This window comes from Chaetura pelagica, unplaced genomic scaffold, assembly GCF_000747805.2.
Source record: "Chaetura pelagica isolate M959 unplaced genomic scaffold, ChaPel_1.0 scaffold840, whole genome shotgun sequence".
In the NCBI taxonomy this organism is placed as follows: Eukaryota; Metazoa; Chordata; class Aves; order Apodiformes; family Apodidae; genus Chaetura; species Chaetura pelagica.
The window spans coordinates 51,651-67,208 of NW_009951813.1; the positions used below are offsets into that span (position 1 = coordinate 51,651).

Genomic DNA, 15,558 nt, shown 5'->3' on the forward strand with positions numbered 1-15,558 from the left:
CTATAACATGGCTGGAATCTCTGAGGAGACAGTGTCCAAAGGCTGCCAGTGACAGTCCATCAAGGCATCGTAGAGCTCTTCACTCTGTTCCATAAATTGTTTATTTGCTTCGTGGACGTCTAGTTGAGGTGTTGGGTCTAGAGGAGGAAAGGCAGGCAAAGAGGTCATGTGGCAAGTCATGGAATGGGTTGGGTTGGAAGGGAACTTAAAGATCATCTAGATCCAACCCACCTGCATGGGCAGGGACACCTCCCACTAGACCAGGAAATGTGTTATAAAAGCCCCATGCCCCCATAAAGATGTTAGTTTTATTAAAACAAATGTGGGGGAGTCACAAAACATTCCTGGCCAGTCACAAACCTGGCTGGATTGGCTGTAACAAATCTTTCTGCAATGGGATAAGAAATAACTAGATCCAAATATCACAGAATTCCCTTGGCTGCAAAAGCCCTTCAGGATCATTGCATCCAACCATCAACCTGACACTGACAAGTCCTTCACTAAACCATATCCCTCAGTGCTGTGTCTGTACAACTCATATCCACCCCAGGGATGGGGACTCCACCCTGGGCAGCCTGGGCCAGGGCCTGACAACCCTTTGGGGAAGAAATTCTTCCCCATATCCAATCTAAACCTCCCCTGGTGCAACTTGAGGCCATTCCCTCTTGTTCTATCACTTGTAACTTCATTGAACAGCCCAGTCCCCACCTCACTGCAACCTCCCCTCAAGCAGTTGCAGAGCCAGAAGGTCTCCCCTGACCTCCTTGTCTCCAGGCTGGACACCCCCAGCTCCCTCAGCTGCTCCTGCTCAGACTTGTGCTCCAGCCCCTTCCCCAGCTCTGTTGTCCTTCTTCAGACACACACTAATAGCTCAGTGACCTTCTTGTAGCTAGGGACCCAACATTGACCTCAGAATTCAAGCTGCCCCCTCACTCATGCCCAGCACAGGGGTAAGATCACCTCCCTGCTCCTGCTGGCAACACAGGAGGCCAGGATGCCCCATGTCCCTCTTTGCAGTGGTGGCTGCCCTCATAGCAGAGCCCTGGAACAGGCTGCCCAGGGAACCTGTGGCTGCCCCAGCCCTGGCAGTGTTGAAAGGCAGGTTGGATGGGGCTTGGAGCAGCCTGGAATGGTGGGAGGTGTCAGCAGGGGGGTTGGAACTGGATGATCTTTAAGGTCCCTTCCAACCCAACCCATTCCATGATTCTCTTAAGGGTGTGCTGGGAAGGGAGGAGATGCTGGTCTCCTGAGTGCTCCAGGCTGACCTGTCCCCTCTGCAGCTCCATCTCCCTTAGGAAACACATTCATTGTGCTGGGAGCAACCCCAGCCCTTCCAGTGGTTTGTTCTTCTACAAACCTTCCTGTCCCTGCAGCAACCCCTGCTTCCCAGTAAGCCCAGAAACTGCCCCCCAGGGTGCTGATGGGTTCCTAAAGGATTTCTGGAATGTCTGGATTGGAAGTGCTGTGACCTCTTTAGAAGCACTTGAGAGATAAACCAGATCAATCTTGGAGCTGGAGAACAAGCCAGAAGGTACAATGGTGCTGCTACCAAACCACTTCACATTTTGCAATAACTGACTCACGGTGTTCCCCAAAGCACTTGAGGGATGTGAAGCTCAGCAAGCACCACCCACAACCTCCAGCTCAGGCAGGCACCTCAGCAAGAGGCTCAGGGAGCAAAGCAACCAGAAAAACTACACGTCAGGAATAAAAACACCTGCAAACATGTTTAGCTTTAGCTACATCACCTTGTAACACATCACAGGAAATGTCACACATTCAGGAAAAGGAAAGATTCACTGGCAAGACATGATTTCAGTGTCCTCCAGGTTTCAATATATTAATTTAACCAATGAAGGACATCCCATAGATATTCTAACTACAGCACTGGTGTGTTAGTTGCAGGGAAAGGAAAACCCTCCTGTCATGCTTTTAAAAGCCATTCAGGGCTTTCTCATGGCCACCATTAGTGATTCCTATGGATCCTGCAAAGGATCCAACTGCTTTCCACTCTCACCATGTGATTTTTACCTATTTTTTAAAGAGAAGAACAAGACACACACTATTGTATCTTCCTTTCTACTGTTACCCTGTGAGGTCTCATATTTTTTACAGACAAGAATAAGGTACATTACACAGTGCATGTTCCACTCAGAAATTTGGAATTGCTACTATGAAGTGACTTATTTTTCTTGCATCAATAAATAAAATCAGTTTGTATGTGGATCTAAAACCCCAATCTGGTTTAGTGGCCCATTTCAATACTCTGCTAACTGGTATCATTTCTTTTTTGAAATTAAAAGCCCAATGAAATATCCCAGGCTCTAAATTCCAAGATTTTTCAGAAATAGCAGAATATCTGCATGTTTTTTATAGCATACCAGAAAATAATATTATTATTATTATTATTATTGTTATTGTTATTATTGTTATTATTGTTATTATTGTTATTATTATCCCAGGTGGAGAGGCAAGGCAAAGGTGCAAGACACCACCAGGTAGAAGGTTGGAAGTGGTTTTGTAACACTTCTTTCTGTCTTTATGCTCCAAAAGGTTCTTCAGGTAGAAGAACACTGAGCTGAGTTATAATATATTTGTCTATTATAAATAATAATTTATAAATATTATATTATAACCACAATTATATATTTATATACATACAAATATTAATGTTTAATATATTCACAATATAAATAATTAAATAATTGAAGTTTGAGCACTATAGAAGATTAAAATCTCAGTGCTGGTGAAGTGAAGTTTTAGTCCTGACAAGCTTCAGAGTAGGAACAGCAACTGTAAAATAAAGATGGAGCTGCACTAGGTGACAGAGAGCTGCAGATTTTCTCAGATGTATTCAAAGAGAAATGTGTATTATACATTGAAATTAAGGGGCAATTTGAGAAGGATTATCTCTAATCAATGCAGAACAGGTAACTTCAATATTGCATTCAAGGAACGTACCTTCCAAAGCATCCTCACCAACTTCTTCATATGTCTGCAAGGAAAAACAAAGCCCTTAGGATAGCAGGTTATTTATTTTTCCTTTTACAAACATCCCCTGTTGATGGTTACTGTCAGACACAGACTTTTCTAGCTGCCTGATGACAACTGAATGCTTCACACAGAAGCTCTGTGCTCCCAACAGGCTCCACAGGGGAGATCCCACACTAAACTGCCAACAGAGACAGCAGTTCTTGATATTCCTGTGGTGCAGTGGGTGGCTGTGCTGATCTGTTCTGGCCTCCAAAACAAGGCTTGTGAAGGGTGCCAGAAGGAAGGCTTACCACTGTCTGTCATAGACTCAGAGAGTGTCAGGGACCTCTGGAGATCATCCAGTCCAACCCTCTGCTAGAGCAGGGTCCCCTAGAGCAGATCCCACAGGAATACATCCAGGTGGGTTTGGAATGTCTCCAGGGATGGAGACTCCACAGCCTCCCTGGGTAGCCTGTCCCAGGGCTCTGGTACCCTCAGAGTCAAAAAGTATTTTCTCATATTTAGGTTCAACCTCCTGTGCTCCACTTTGTCCCATTGCCCCTTTTCCTGTCACTGGACACCCCTGAGAAGAGTCTGGTCCACCCTCCTGACACCCCGTGTTAATGACACCCCCCCTCAGCCTCCTTTTCTTCAAGCTAAAACAGCTCCAGCTTTCTCAGCCTTTCCTCATAGATCTTGAAAGCCTCCAGAGAAGACTCTACAACCTCTCTCTGTCCAACTGCCTATCCCAAGAGAACCCTTCCACCATGAATTAACAGACCCTTTGTGCCCTCCAGACCTTTCTACCCCTCCAGTCCCAGCAACATCCCCCACCCAAGGCAACAGGACACACCAGGGGCTGCTAAATAGTTTTTTTTCCTCCTCAACCAGCTACATGAGGACCCCAGAGCTGAAGATGTGAGCAGTTGGTGCTGTCCTACCTGCATTGTGCTCTGTGTGTATCCATACTGGGGGTAGCTGTAGCTGTAACTGCCCGTGTTCTGGTCGTAGCCCCACTGGGCATAGTAGTTGTGATATTGTTGGTAATACTGGTTATAATTATAGTTGTACATCTGATTGTACTCCATTGATTTCACACGATTACTTAAAGAAAACAAAGTGGGAACAAGTTGTAAATAATGCAGAACAATTGTGAAAACCAAGGCAGTGAAACAGCTCAAGGTACATTATGGCACAAGGCTTAGTCTAACATGCAAATTCCAGTCTTTAAGATATATTCACTAGTAACTGCAGCAGGATTTATCATTTGCATACACTTGCAGCAAGAAAGAAGTGGTTTAAATTTAATGCCCTTTCCTGTATTCATATTCATCTTCATTAATAAACATGGTTTTAATTCTTTAGAAGTTAATTTAGTCTCACTTCCTGGGTTTGGGAAGGGAAGAGTTCAGGATAATGAGACTCTTTTTAGAATGATCCTGAACCATGATCCAGATTCCTGGGTCCTTTTTTCCTTCTGATAAATAGGATGAAGTGCTCTGCAGTTTCCTGAGGCAAGGCACTGAGTCTTGCTCTATTATGAAGAGTTCAAGACTTAGAGCCCTGCAAAAGAGCTGGGGGTTTCTTTAGTAAAAATGGACAAAAACCTCTCTCTTCTGCCACTATTGTAGCATGGTCTTCAAAGCACAAAGCTGGAAGAGCTCAAGAAAGAGTACAAGTAATTAAAAAAGTAAACATAAATAGCCTGTGAGCTAAAATTGACATTCCCAAGGAACTGGGACTCCCACCTGATTATCAAGATTTGAAAGAATGAGATGACAAATATTATTTGAAAATGAAAACAGGTCCCCATGTAAAGCTATGTCTGATGATGAAATTAGTGAGAGGCAGGAAGAGGGAAACATCAATCTTCTCACCATGATACACCCTCTCTTCCTGCTTTTGTCTTCCTTATCCCCCCCCAAAAGATTTCTGAGGTCACTGAAAATCTAAATATGATTCAAATAGGGAGCAATTACTATTATTCGTATTACCCTAGTGCTACGAGCCCCAAGTCAGATCAGGATCTCATTGTATCAGGTTCTGAACAAACACAGAAAAAACAGTTAATCCCTGCCCCAAAAGACTTATATTTAGTAGACATTATAATAGAATTAGCAAGGTAAGTCAGCTTGACTAGCCAGTAATCAATAACAGATTCAGATTCTATTTCAGTTCCATGCAAAGGAAGATATACTTTCAAAAGAATCATATTTAAATACAGTGTGTGCACATGTGTGGGTATTTCATAATATATACAATTAAAAACAGTAAAAAGCTTAGTCTTGATCTTATCATGATCTTGATCTTATAATGATCTTGAACTTATCATGATCTTGATCTTATAAGCTGTTTGAATTCCTGTGCATTCTGGTAGTCGAGCTACCAGATTTGTGGCCTTTCCTTCACTTTGTGATGGGAACATCCAGGAAGTGAACCCAAACCATGATCAGATATTTAAAAAACCCCCAGGATTTCACTTCAGGCTGTTCTCAGGGAGCCATCTGGCTGCTGTTATACTCACGCTTTGGGGATAGCCACGCTGAGGCGCACGGGTTTGGAGCCCAAGCCCACAGCTCCCTGGCACTCTGTCAGCGCTCGCTTCTGCTCCAGCTCATCCGTGAACTTCACGAACCCATAACCTCTGCAGAGACACAGAGTCCCTCGTGTGAAACAAGAAAGCCAGGCTCTTTTTGATTACTGAATATTCTTGGGTTGGAAGGGAGCTTAAAGATCATCCAGTCCCAACCCCCTGCATGGGCAGGGACACCTCCCACTAGCCCAGGCTGCTCCAAGCCCCATCCAACCTGCCCTTCAACACTGCCAGGGATGGGGCAGCCACAGCTTCCCTGGGCAACCTGGGCCAGGCTCTCACCACCCTCACACCCAACAATTTCCTCCTCATGTCCAACCTCAGTCTCCCCTCTGCCAGTTTTCATCCATTCCCCTTGTCCTCTCCCTCCCTGCCCTTGTCCCAAGTCCCTCCCCAGATTTCCTGGAGCCCCTTCAGGCACTGGAAGGTGCTCTAAGGTCTCCCTGGAGCCTTCTCTTTTCTAGGCTGAACACCCCAACTCTCAGTCTGTCTCCAGAGCAGAGCTGCTCCAGCCCTTGGATAATCTCTCTGATCTCCTCTGGACTCTGTCCAGCAGCTCCACATCCTTCTTAGCCCCATCAGCATCAAAAGCAGACCTGAAAAGGAGCACTCAGTGTCAAGTTGCTGCACCTTGCTCTGACATCATGGTCTGGAGGGGGAAAGCAGGCAGGCAGCCCTCAGCTCTGTGGCAATCCCTCACTGCAGGGCTAGCAGCACTGCAGGCCAGCTAGCCAGAAAGTACTCATCCCCCTCCAGCCCCAGATGTCCCCTGCGTGGGATTCTGAGGCTGCAGTGAGTCAGAAACAACACAATAGCACCCAGGAGGGCAGTGCCAGCATCCCAAGGTGGGACAGGCTGCCTCATGCAGCAGAAAGATCAAAGACTTAGGTGTGGGAGGGAGAGAGGAATCCATCTAGGGGAAGGAAGGAGTTTGGGAGGGAAAGGGCTTGTCTACCTGGGGAGAAGAATGAGCCGTAAACAAGGCTGTAAATTTACATCATGTTATCTGTTCTGTGGGAACTCTTCAACACCAAGTCACATCCTGCTTTGAAAGTGGCATCACCTGGTACTTGTGGCAGGACCACAGTGGAAGCTACTACAGAGCAACTGGTGTCCCATAAAACACAGTATCTTGCATAGGAAGATACAGACACAAGTCCCAGGGCATATTTTTACACATATATGGATTTATTTACTCCTCCAAATCCAGACTGAGGCTTGACCTGAGTCAAGAAGACCTGAAGAAGAGCAAATAAAAGCTCAGGCTTATCTACATACAAACTGGATAATTAAGCAAGAGCAAAACTACATGAGTACACACTGTGTTTAACTTGGCTTGTTGGAAAGGACTGTGGCAAATGAAATCAATGCAAGTCAACTTGTAAGTGAATTTAAATCAGCTTTAGGTGTTTCCACACCAAAGTGTTTAAGCTTCTAAGCTGCCACAAAGAGTCCTACAGCCTTTTGGATGGGACCAGTAGTGTGGAAGTGAAACCAGGAATCTTGGCAGTTACAAAATAGAGGACAGATAAATAGTTGGATGCTGTGAACAGGAACAGGTATTGGGTGCAGAAAGGGAGAGAGGGATCCTTCCAGCTTTTCCAGGCAGTTTTTTCACAGTGATGGCTAAACCAGATTTTAGTACAGAAGAAAGCCCACCAAGAAATAATTACTTCATGGCCAGGACCAGCCTGGCAGACTGTCCTGTCCCTGCTTTGAGGACAAGCCCCTCAGCCTGCATCCTCAGCAGAAAGCAAAGCAGCAGGCACAGCACTATGGCATCAGCCTCCAAACTCCTCTCTTGCCTGGACAAGAGGTGGTGGGAGGAGACCTTCCTGATCTACCAGCCCTGGCTGGGAGGGCCAGGGCTTCACTAGGCACTTCCAAAGCCCCAGGTTCCTCTCTCACATCACACCATCACTTGCAGTTGCCTCAGCTTTGAGTAACTGCACAAGTCACAACAAAGCCCCTGGCAGCAACAACCCAGCCCTGCTGGAGGAGACAGCTCTGCCCTTCCCAGCAACAGCCCCTTGAGCCCCTGCTCCTTCCCTGCTTCCCAATCTACCACAGATTCCCCTTCCCTGAGGTCTGCACTTAAGATCAGTTCCCAGAGCCCAACACCTATTTTGTAGGCAGCAGGTGCAGCAAAAGAGGCACTGTTGGATTTTTACCCCTGAGGAGGAGGAGGCACCCAAAGCCCACCCCAGCAGGGTTGGTCAGGGGTGAGGTGGCAGTAACACCATGAGTACTACACAGCCAGGGAGTGACTGAGCAGCTCCACAAGAAGCTGAGGTTGCACATGAAGAAGAACTTCATTGCTAGGGAAGCAGCTCTGAACAGGCTGCCCACGCAGGTTGTATTATCTCCAACCTGGGAGGTTTTCCAGGCTCCACAACTCATGGCTGACCTGAACTAGTGTAAGCAGCAGTCCTGCTCAGAGTGGGAAGCTGGACCAGAGAGCTCCAGAGTTCCTTCAAACCAATCTGAGACTGAGAACCCTCATGTGAGAAAGAGGGGAGATCTACAGCCACTTTCTGAGTCTCAGCATAACATTCTCATAGGCATTACATCAGAATATTGCATTCCATTGAAGCTCTAGTTTGAAAATAAGGATGCTGATCAGCTGGTCCCTCTTCTAGGAGAATAGTTCCATTTTCTTGCTCTTTATAAAATGTCTTCACAACGTTAAGAAAACCAACTTTTTGACATCAGGTTTTGGTGAGGCATTTCCAGAAAAGGTGGCTACTAAGTAAGCAGCTGAGGACAATGAATCATAGCGTTGCTTGCCCTGCCCTCAGTGAAACAAAACCCTATAAAGCTGTCACAGGAACTCACACTCAATAGCCTGAAGGCTCCAAAAGCCCCATCCCATCTAGGAGGCCAGGCAGACAAGTGTTTCAAGATGACTTAGCCATTTTTTCAGCATTTGCAGAACTGCAATAACATACTGTCAACACACAAAGAGCATCAGGCTGACAGAGGAGGGACAATATCCTTTGGTGACTCCCAAAACCCAACCACACTCCTAACTGAATATCCAAGCACATTGTATTTTTAGATAACTAAAATCTAAACTGATAGAACTATTCCCTTCCCCTTGCTGCATTGTATCTTTTCTTTTATTCCTGTATCTTCCATTGCATGTGAAGTGAAAGAAAAGAAAGAATAAATGATGACTTACTTGGATACTCCTGCCTGGTCCAAAACAACTTTTCCACCTCTACATGATGGATAAACTTTAACAAAAAATTCATATAACATGCCATCATCCACATCAGGAGTCAGGTCTCCCACAAAAAGGGAATATTCTGGACTGAGGAAATGAAAAAAGGAAACTTTTTAAGCACAATCATACAACAAAAAAGAGGTGTGCTGAGTGTCAGTTCACAACTAGCCTGAACATCTGAGTCTAGAGAAAAGTGATATTAAAGAATCACTTCATGGATCATTTTAATAGTTAAGTTGCTTAGGTGACTAAAATTTTTATTGACACTTCTTTTCCAAGATAATTCAAGCAGCACATCTGATCTACTCAATGATGCTTTTTATAGATAGTTCCATTTTTAAAGATAATTTAATTTTTAGAGAGAATTTAATTTTTTAGATCTCACAGGGCATCTCTGGATTTCTAACGTGGCAAGAAAAGGTGCTCTAAGGTCTCCCTGGAGCCTTCTCTTCTCCAGGCTGAACACCTCAGCTCTCCCAGACTGTCTCCAGAGCAGAGCTGCTCCAGCCCTTGGATCATCTCCATGGCCTCCTCTGGACTCTCTCCAGCAGCTCCATGTCCTTTCTGTGTTGGGGGCTCCAGACCTGGACACAGCTCTCCAGGGGGTCTCCCCAGAGCAGAGCAGAGGGGACAATCCCCTCCCTGGCCCTGCTGCCCACACTGCTGGGGATGCAGCCCAGGACACGGGTGGTTTCTGGGCTCCACTAAGACTCAGTTACTGGCACTGCTGGACAGACCAGCTCTGTGCAGCTGGTCAGTTCTCTCCTATCCCAATTTTCTAGCTGTATGTCTCATTAGGCACTTGTGGTTTGACATATTTTGAATCCTCTTTGCATGGACAGACATGAAGGAGGCAAAAGCAACATTTGAACATCAAGTGTTTACCTGTTATCGGGCTGTTTTCCATACGTTGCATAATTCAATTTAAATCGCTTTGCCTGAAACGAGGCAAAAATGAATCCATACATTCAACTGTTCTCATGTGAACCCAAACAATCAGGAAAAAAAACACAATAAGCTTATTTGACACAACTTTCTTAATGCTGACAGATGTTCAATACCATCAGGCCAGCCACTTAAGTTATCAAGGAGAACATTTGATTACTTGAGTACAGCTGTAGCAAAACATTGATACCTTATTTACAGACTTGATATTTCCAATATATTGATTGTAAAAGATAATACAACAATTACTATACTTATGATATGAATTGTTTTGTTTGGAAAAGACCTTAAAGATCATCGAGTCCAACTATTAACCCAACTCTACCAAGACCAGTGCTTAAACCATGTCCCTCAGCTCCACACCAAAACACATTTTTAATTAAACTGTGGATAAAGGTGGGTATTCCTAAAACCAGACTTCAATTATTGTATTACTCCTTGCAAGAGAGTCAACATCCTAAAATTAGCCTCCAGGGACTATTCCTCCTCTCCTTCCCAAACTTTTATGTACCCAGACATCTGGTGTGTCTTGCAGTCACACAATGGACGAGGTCCTTTCCCACTGTCAACAGGCTGGAATAGCTTTTCTTTGCTAAGGGCCAAGAATAATGCAAGGCCCAAAAGTCCTGTTTCACTTGCCAATCCAAGGTAAAACCAACCTCAGGGTGAACTTGCAGGTTCACCTTGTATTTCTACAACACACTCAGTGGGAGAAATTAACATGGAATGACAAACAGAGGGAGAAAGAAGGCTATGGTAGGTATATTCAATCTATTTTTTCCCTGCTTCTCTTAGTGTCTTATTAGTCCAACTTTGGCAATAGTAGAAAGGTCCAGAAAGGCAACATTTCTATACCTGGATTTTATCCAGTCACAGAGAAATTGATGTTTTCCCCAACCATATCAGTAGCAAGGCTCCAAAATACAACATTACTATATCCAGTCACAGAGAAATGAGCATTTTCCCCCAACAATTTTCTGAGCAAGCACACGATCAGTTTCAATATTCATTAGTAACTCAAAAGAAAAGAAGAATCCCAGTTTGCCAACTAGGAATTTGTCTGTCATCATTCAAAATACAGATTCTACACTCTCTACTCCATCCCAGTTTTGCTTCCCAACTGGCTGATTCCATTTACTCACCGGTGTAGCACCAGGAAGAGGTTTTCCATTGATTTTGTGTAAACATTTCTCTGCAGTAGCTAGATCTGCAAATTCTACAAAGCAATAGCCTGCTGGAATTCTGAACACAGACACAGGAGAGAGAAAAGATTTCAGGTTTAAATCCCATTCCAGGAGGAATATTATACTTTTTAGATAACTGGTAGGAACATTGCTATGGTTGCAACACTTAGAACAACTTCTTTTTCAAAATATAAATATCAGCGACCAAAATGAAGCTAGTAGAGTAATCCTGGATCTCAGGTAAAGTGACCCAAACTTACCAGTCAGTCCTGTCAACATAAACACAGAAAATATTTTTTTCTCACAATTAAACAGAATCCCAGAATGTCAGGGTTGGAAGGGACCTCTGGAGATTGAGTCCAACCCCCTGCCAGAGCAGGATCCCACAGAGCAGATCCCACAGGAACACATCCAGGGGGGTTGGAATGTCTCCAGGGATGGAGACTCCACAGCCTCCCTGGGCAGCCTGTCCCAGGGCTCTATCACCCTCACAGTCAAGAAGCATTTAGGTTCAACCTCCTGAATTCCATGTTGTGCCCATTGCCCCTTTTCCTATCACAGGGCACCACTGAGAAGAGACTTTTTGACACCCACCCTTCATATCTTTGTAAACGTTAGTAAGATCCTCTCTGTCTTCTCTTCCTCAGACTGAACAGCCCCAGGTCTCTCAGCCTTTCCTTATCAGGAAAGTTGTCCTTCCTCGTCAGGATGTTTCAGTCCCTTCATCATCCTTGTAGCCTCCATTGGAATGTCTCCAGTAAATCCCTGTCCCTCTTGAACTGGGAAGCCCAGAACTGGACACAAAACTCCAGATATGGTCTCACCAGGCCAGAGTAGAGGGTAAGGAACCTCCCTGACCTGCTGGACACAGTCTTCTTGATGTACCCCAGTAAATTAGTTTATTTCCTGCTTTAATTAACTACATATATCTTCCCACCCAAGTTTAAACAGCTGAAAACTGAAATGACAACATTTCCAAGAACATGAACCTAATTTCTTCTGCTCATTTCATTCCAAATCAACGGCCAAAAGCACTGCAGGAGGAGGGCCAAACCTTGGTTTGCTGATGGGGAGGTCAAAGAGCCAACAACTGTCCTCTCCATTGCTACCACCAACACACCCATGTTGTTGGCAACAATGGTGAAGAGCTCAAAGGGAAAATCACTGAGCACAGCGACGGGCAGAGGCCAAAGGCTTCAATCCAAATGCAGCAGCACAACAAACTGAGAACAAGCATGAACAGTTACCCTGTCAACCTGTTTCGAATGATTTTTACACTCAGTACGAGCTCTCCCATGGTGGCAAAGGCTCTTGAAACAAAGTTTTCATCCATATATGGCTCCAGCTACAGAAGCAAAAGAAAAAAAAAAAGAAAGTTAGAACAAAGCATCTACAAACAGGAGAATTTATGTGTCAATGTCACCCTAAGCAGTTAAAACATTATTGAGAAGTATTTTACCCTTACACTTCAAAAAGAAGACTCATTTAAGAGGGTCGATGCCACTCAAAACCAGCAGGCATGCATGAACCAGGCTCAACAGTCTGCAAAGTGGAACCCAAGAGACAGCATGAATTTCAGAGAACAGGGAGCTTTCACAGAAGGACAAAAGCCACTCAGAAACATACAGCAACAAACTGAGCGTTCACTACACGGAGCAGGGGAGAGGGAGATGGCAGCTCCTTCTCTGGATGCAATGGGTACCCCGGCTGCTAAGAGGGAGGGGTGACACACTTGAAGTGCCAGAGCCTCCCTGGAGCTGGGGGGGTCATTGAGCTGTGTCTGCCTCACATCACCATGGGGATAGGCAGGGCAGCACTTGGAGGGGAAACCTCTAACCATGTCCCACAGTCGGTCTGGGTGTTGTTGTGATTGTCATTATGTCACAGGGGAGAGGGTGGAACTGTGTGTGTGACACTGACACACTGGTGAGACCCTGGCCCAGGTTGCCCAGGGAAGCTGTGGCTGCCCCATCCCTGGCAGTGTTGAAGGGCAGGTTGAATGGGGCTTGGAGCAGCTTGGGCTGGTGGGAGGTGTCCCTGGGTTGGGACTGGATGATCTTTAAGGTCCCTTCCAACCCAAACCATCCCATGATTCTGTGTCACAGGGGCAGTGGTACCATGTGAGTGAACATGCTGGAGGGCAGGTGTCTGGGTAGGTGTCTGTGTGGTGGGAGTGACTGGAAAGGATGGATTGGCACAAATTGGACTAAATACATGATGAAGGCACTGAAGGAAAAGGCTGCTTCTCTGTGTGATGGGAAGTAGAGGAGGGAACACACTGAAATGAAGGTTTTGTGCAATACAGGTGCTGATGGGGAACACTGTGTGTGGCAGCTAACACAGGGCTGGGGTGTGGAGGAAACATGTAGAGCTCCATAGGGATAAGATCGATCGATCGATCGATCAATCGATCTATCTATCTATCCATACACACACACCTGTGTGAGTAAGACAAGCGGCCATGTGGTGACTGACAGCTCCTGAGTGTGTCTGTGTGCCTGTCAGTTGTGTGTGGGGCAGAGGGGGCAGACTTGTGCAGTATGTGACAGTGGGTGACTCTGCACAACTCTGTGCAGACATGCCATGCAGAGGGGGATCCTGAGGGGTGTAGGTAAGGAAAGCCAGACTCCTAAAGGCAACAGGTGACTGTTGCTTGGATCTGCCGGTGTTTCAAAAAGCAGTGGCCTGTTTGTGAGGGAGGGGAGTAAAAAAGATGGAGAGGTGGTAGATAGCCCTTTGTGAGGGTAAAGAGAAAGGGACTCCACACAGCATGTTTGCATGAGTGGCAGGCAGGGGGAGGCTCACTGATGTGTCAGTGTATGTGTGCAAGGTGATGGCAAACTTGGTGTAAGTGTGTGCATGAGGGAGAGGCAGCCAGTGGGATGCTCAGTGATGTGCTGGGCTGTGTGAACACACACCTGAGAGAGGCTGAGGAGGCTACAGGGTGTGTGTGTGTGTGTGCAAGCATGACTATGCACTGAGCTGCTGTGAGTGTGCAAGGAAAGGGTTGAAGAAAGAGGTGTGTGAGTAGCAGGCAGCAGGGCAGTTGTGTTATACAGGTGTGTGTCTGTACTCACACACGTACACAGCAGGCAGCAAGACAGTGACAGGGCTGAGCACAGGACACTGTAAAAGTGGCAGACAGTGCAGACACTTCAGCACAGCGTGAGCACACACACACAGAGGGGGTGTGTGGGTGGCAAAGCACTACAAATCACTGGGTGCGGGTGCATGGGTGTGAGCATGTGTGAAAGTGTGTGTGCAGAGCAGCAAGCACTGAGGGACACAGGGGCATGAGCACAGGGAGGTGTGCAGTGTGTGTGAAAGGCTGATAGGGACACTGTGAGGTGCCTCAGTGTGCCCACAGCCTGTATGTGAGCAGGCAGGGAGGGACAGAGCACCTGTGAGTGTGAGTGTGCTGCCACGGCCACATGCAGGCAGGGAAGAGGGGAATCCTGGGTCGTGCAAGTGCTGATGAGCAAGCAGGAGAGTGCAAATCCTTACAAGTGTGTGAGAGGTGTGCAGGGGCATGGGGCAGGCAGGGAGGGATGCTCCTGGATGGGTGCACACAAGCATGCGAGTGCAAGAAGTGGAAGTGCCTACATGTGTGAGCACAGGGGTGTGAGCAGAGCAGCACAAGTGAGTGTGTCAGTGCCTTAGAGGGTACAACCATGAGTGTGTAATTGCCTACAGGGAGATGAACGTGTAAGCCAGTGTGTAAGCCCTACAAGCATGTGAGTGTACAGGCTAGTGAGTATGTGAGTAAGGGCCTAACAGAGTGTGAGCACCAAGGTGTGAGAACGTGTGTGTGCCCAGGAGTGTGCCTGACCCACAGGCAGCCCGGGACACTGCTGTAAGTGCCCTGAGTGTGTCTGTGACCCTGGCTGCAGGCAGGTGTCTGTCTGTGTCTGCAAGAGTGTAACTGCTCACAAACCTGCCTGCCAGGCTGGGGTGAGTGTCTGTGTGTGTAAGTGTGCATGTCAGCGTGTCTATGTGTGCACCAGCCTGTATGAGTGTGTGTGTCAGCCTGCGTGAGCCTGCCAGCGTGCACAGGAGTGTGTGTGTGTGTGTGTGTGTGTGTCAGTCAGCTCAGGAGTTAACGTGTGTGTCAGTGCCTGAGGGTCCCTGGGGCTGTGTCAGTGCATAAGGGTGTTGGTGAGAGGGTGTCAGTCAGTGTGAGGGGGTCTGACAGTGTGAGGGTGTCAGTCAGTCAGTGTGAGGGAGTCTGTCAGTGTGAGGGTGTAAGTCTGTCAGTGTGAGGGAGTCAGTCAGTCAGTGTGCAGGCGTCACTCAGTGTGAGGGTATCAGCCAGTCAGTATGAGGGTGCCAGTCAGTCTTGTCAGTGTGAGGGGGTCTGTCAGTGTGCAGGTATCAGTCTGTCAGTCAGTATGAGGGTATCAGTCTGTCAGAATGAGGGGGTCAGTCCATCAGTGTGAGGCTGTCAGTCAGTCTGTCAGTATGAGGGGGTCAGTCAGTCAGTGTGAGGCTGTCAGTCAGTCAGTCAGTGTGCAGGCATCAGTGTGAGGGTATCAGTCAGTCAGTGTGAAGGTGTCAGTCAGTCAGTCAGTCAGTCTGAGGGGGTCAGTCGGTCAGTATGAGGGGGTCAGTCACTCCGCACGCCCCATCCCGCGCCCCCC

At 46.7% G+C, this 15,558-nt stretch overlaps 1 protein-coding gene across 1 annotated transcript; it reads right to left on the minus strand.

Moving 5' to 3' along the window:
* Positions 1 to 12,260, minus strand: TRNAU1AP (tRNA selenocysteine 1 associated protein 1). Its single transcript, XM_010008189.1, has 8 exons — positions 12,169 to 12,260; positions 10,880 to 10,979; positions 9,678 to 9,730; positions 8,748 to 8,879; positions 5,498 to 5,617; positions 3,915 to 4,077; positions 2,962 to 2,995; positions 1 to 137 (listed from the first exon to the last, which is right to left on the minus strand). The coding sequence occupies exons 1-8, from the start codon at positions 12,252 to 12,254 to the stop codon at positions 1 to 3; spliced, it is 825 nt and encodes a 274-aa protein (XP_010006491.1). The 5' UTR covers positions 12,255 to 12,260.
* Between the last annotated feature and the right edge of the window lie 3,298 nt (positions 12,261 to 15,558).

Coding starts and splice junctions, on each gene's coding strand:
- TRNAU1AP (XM_010008189.1), bottom strand. CDS start 12,254: ATGGATGAAAACTTTGTTTCAAGAGCCTTTGCCACCATGGGAGAGCTC. Junction 9,731..10,879: donor CTCTTCCTGGTGCTACACCG/GTGAGTAAATGG, acceptor GCCTCGTTTCAG/GCAAAGCGATTTAAATTGAA. Junction 5,618..8,747: donor GACCAGGCAGGAGTATCCAA/GTAAGTCATCAT, acceptor GTGTCTCTGCAG/AGGTTATGGGTTCGTGAAGT.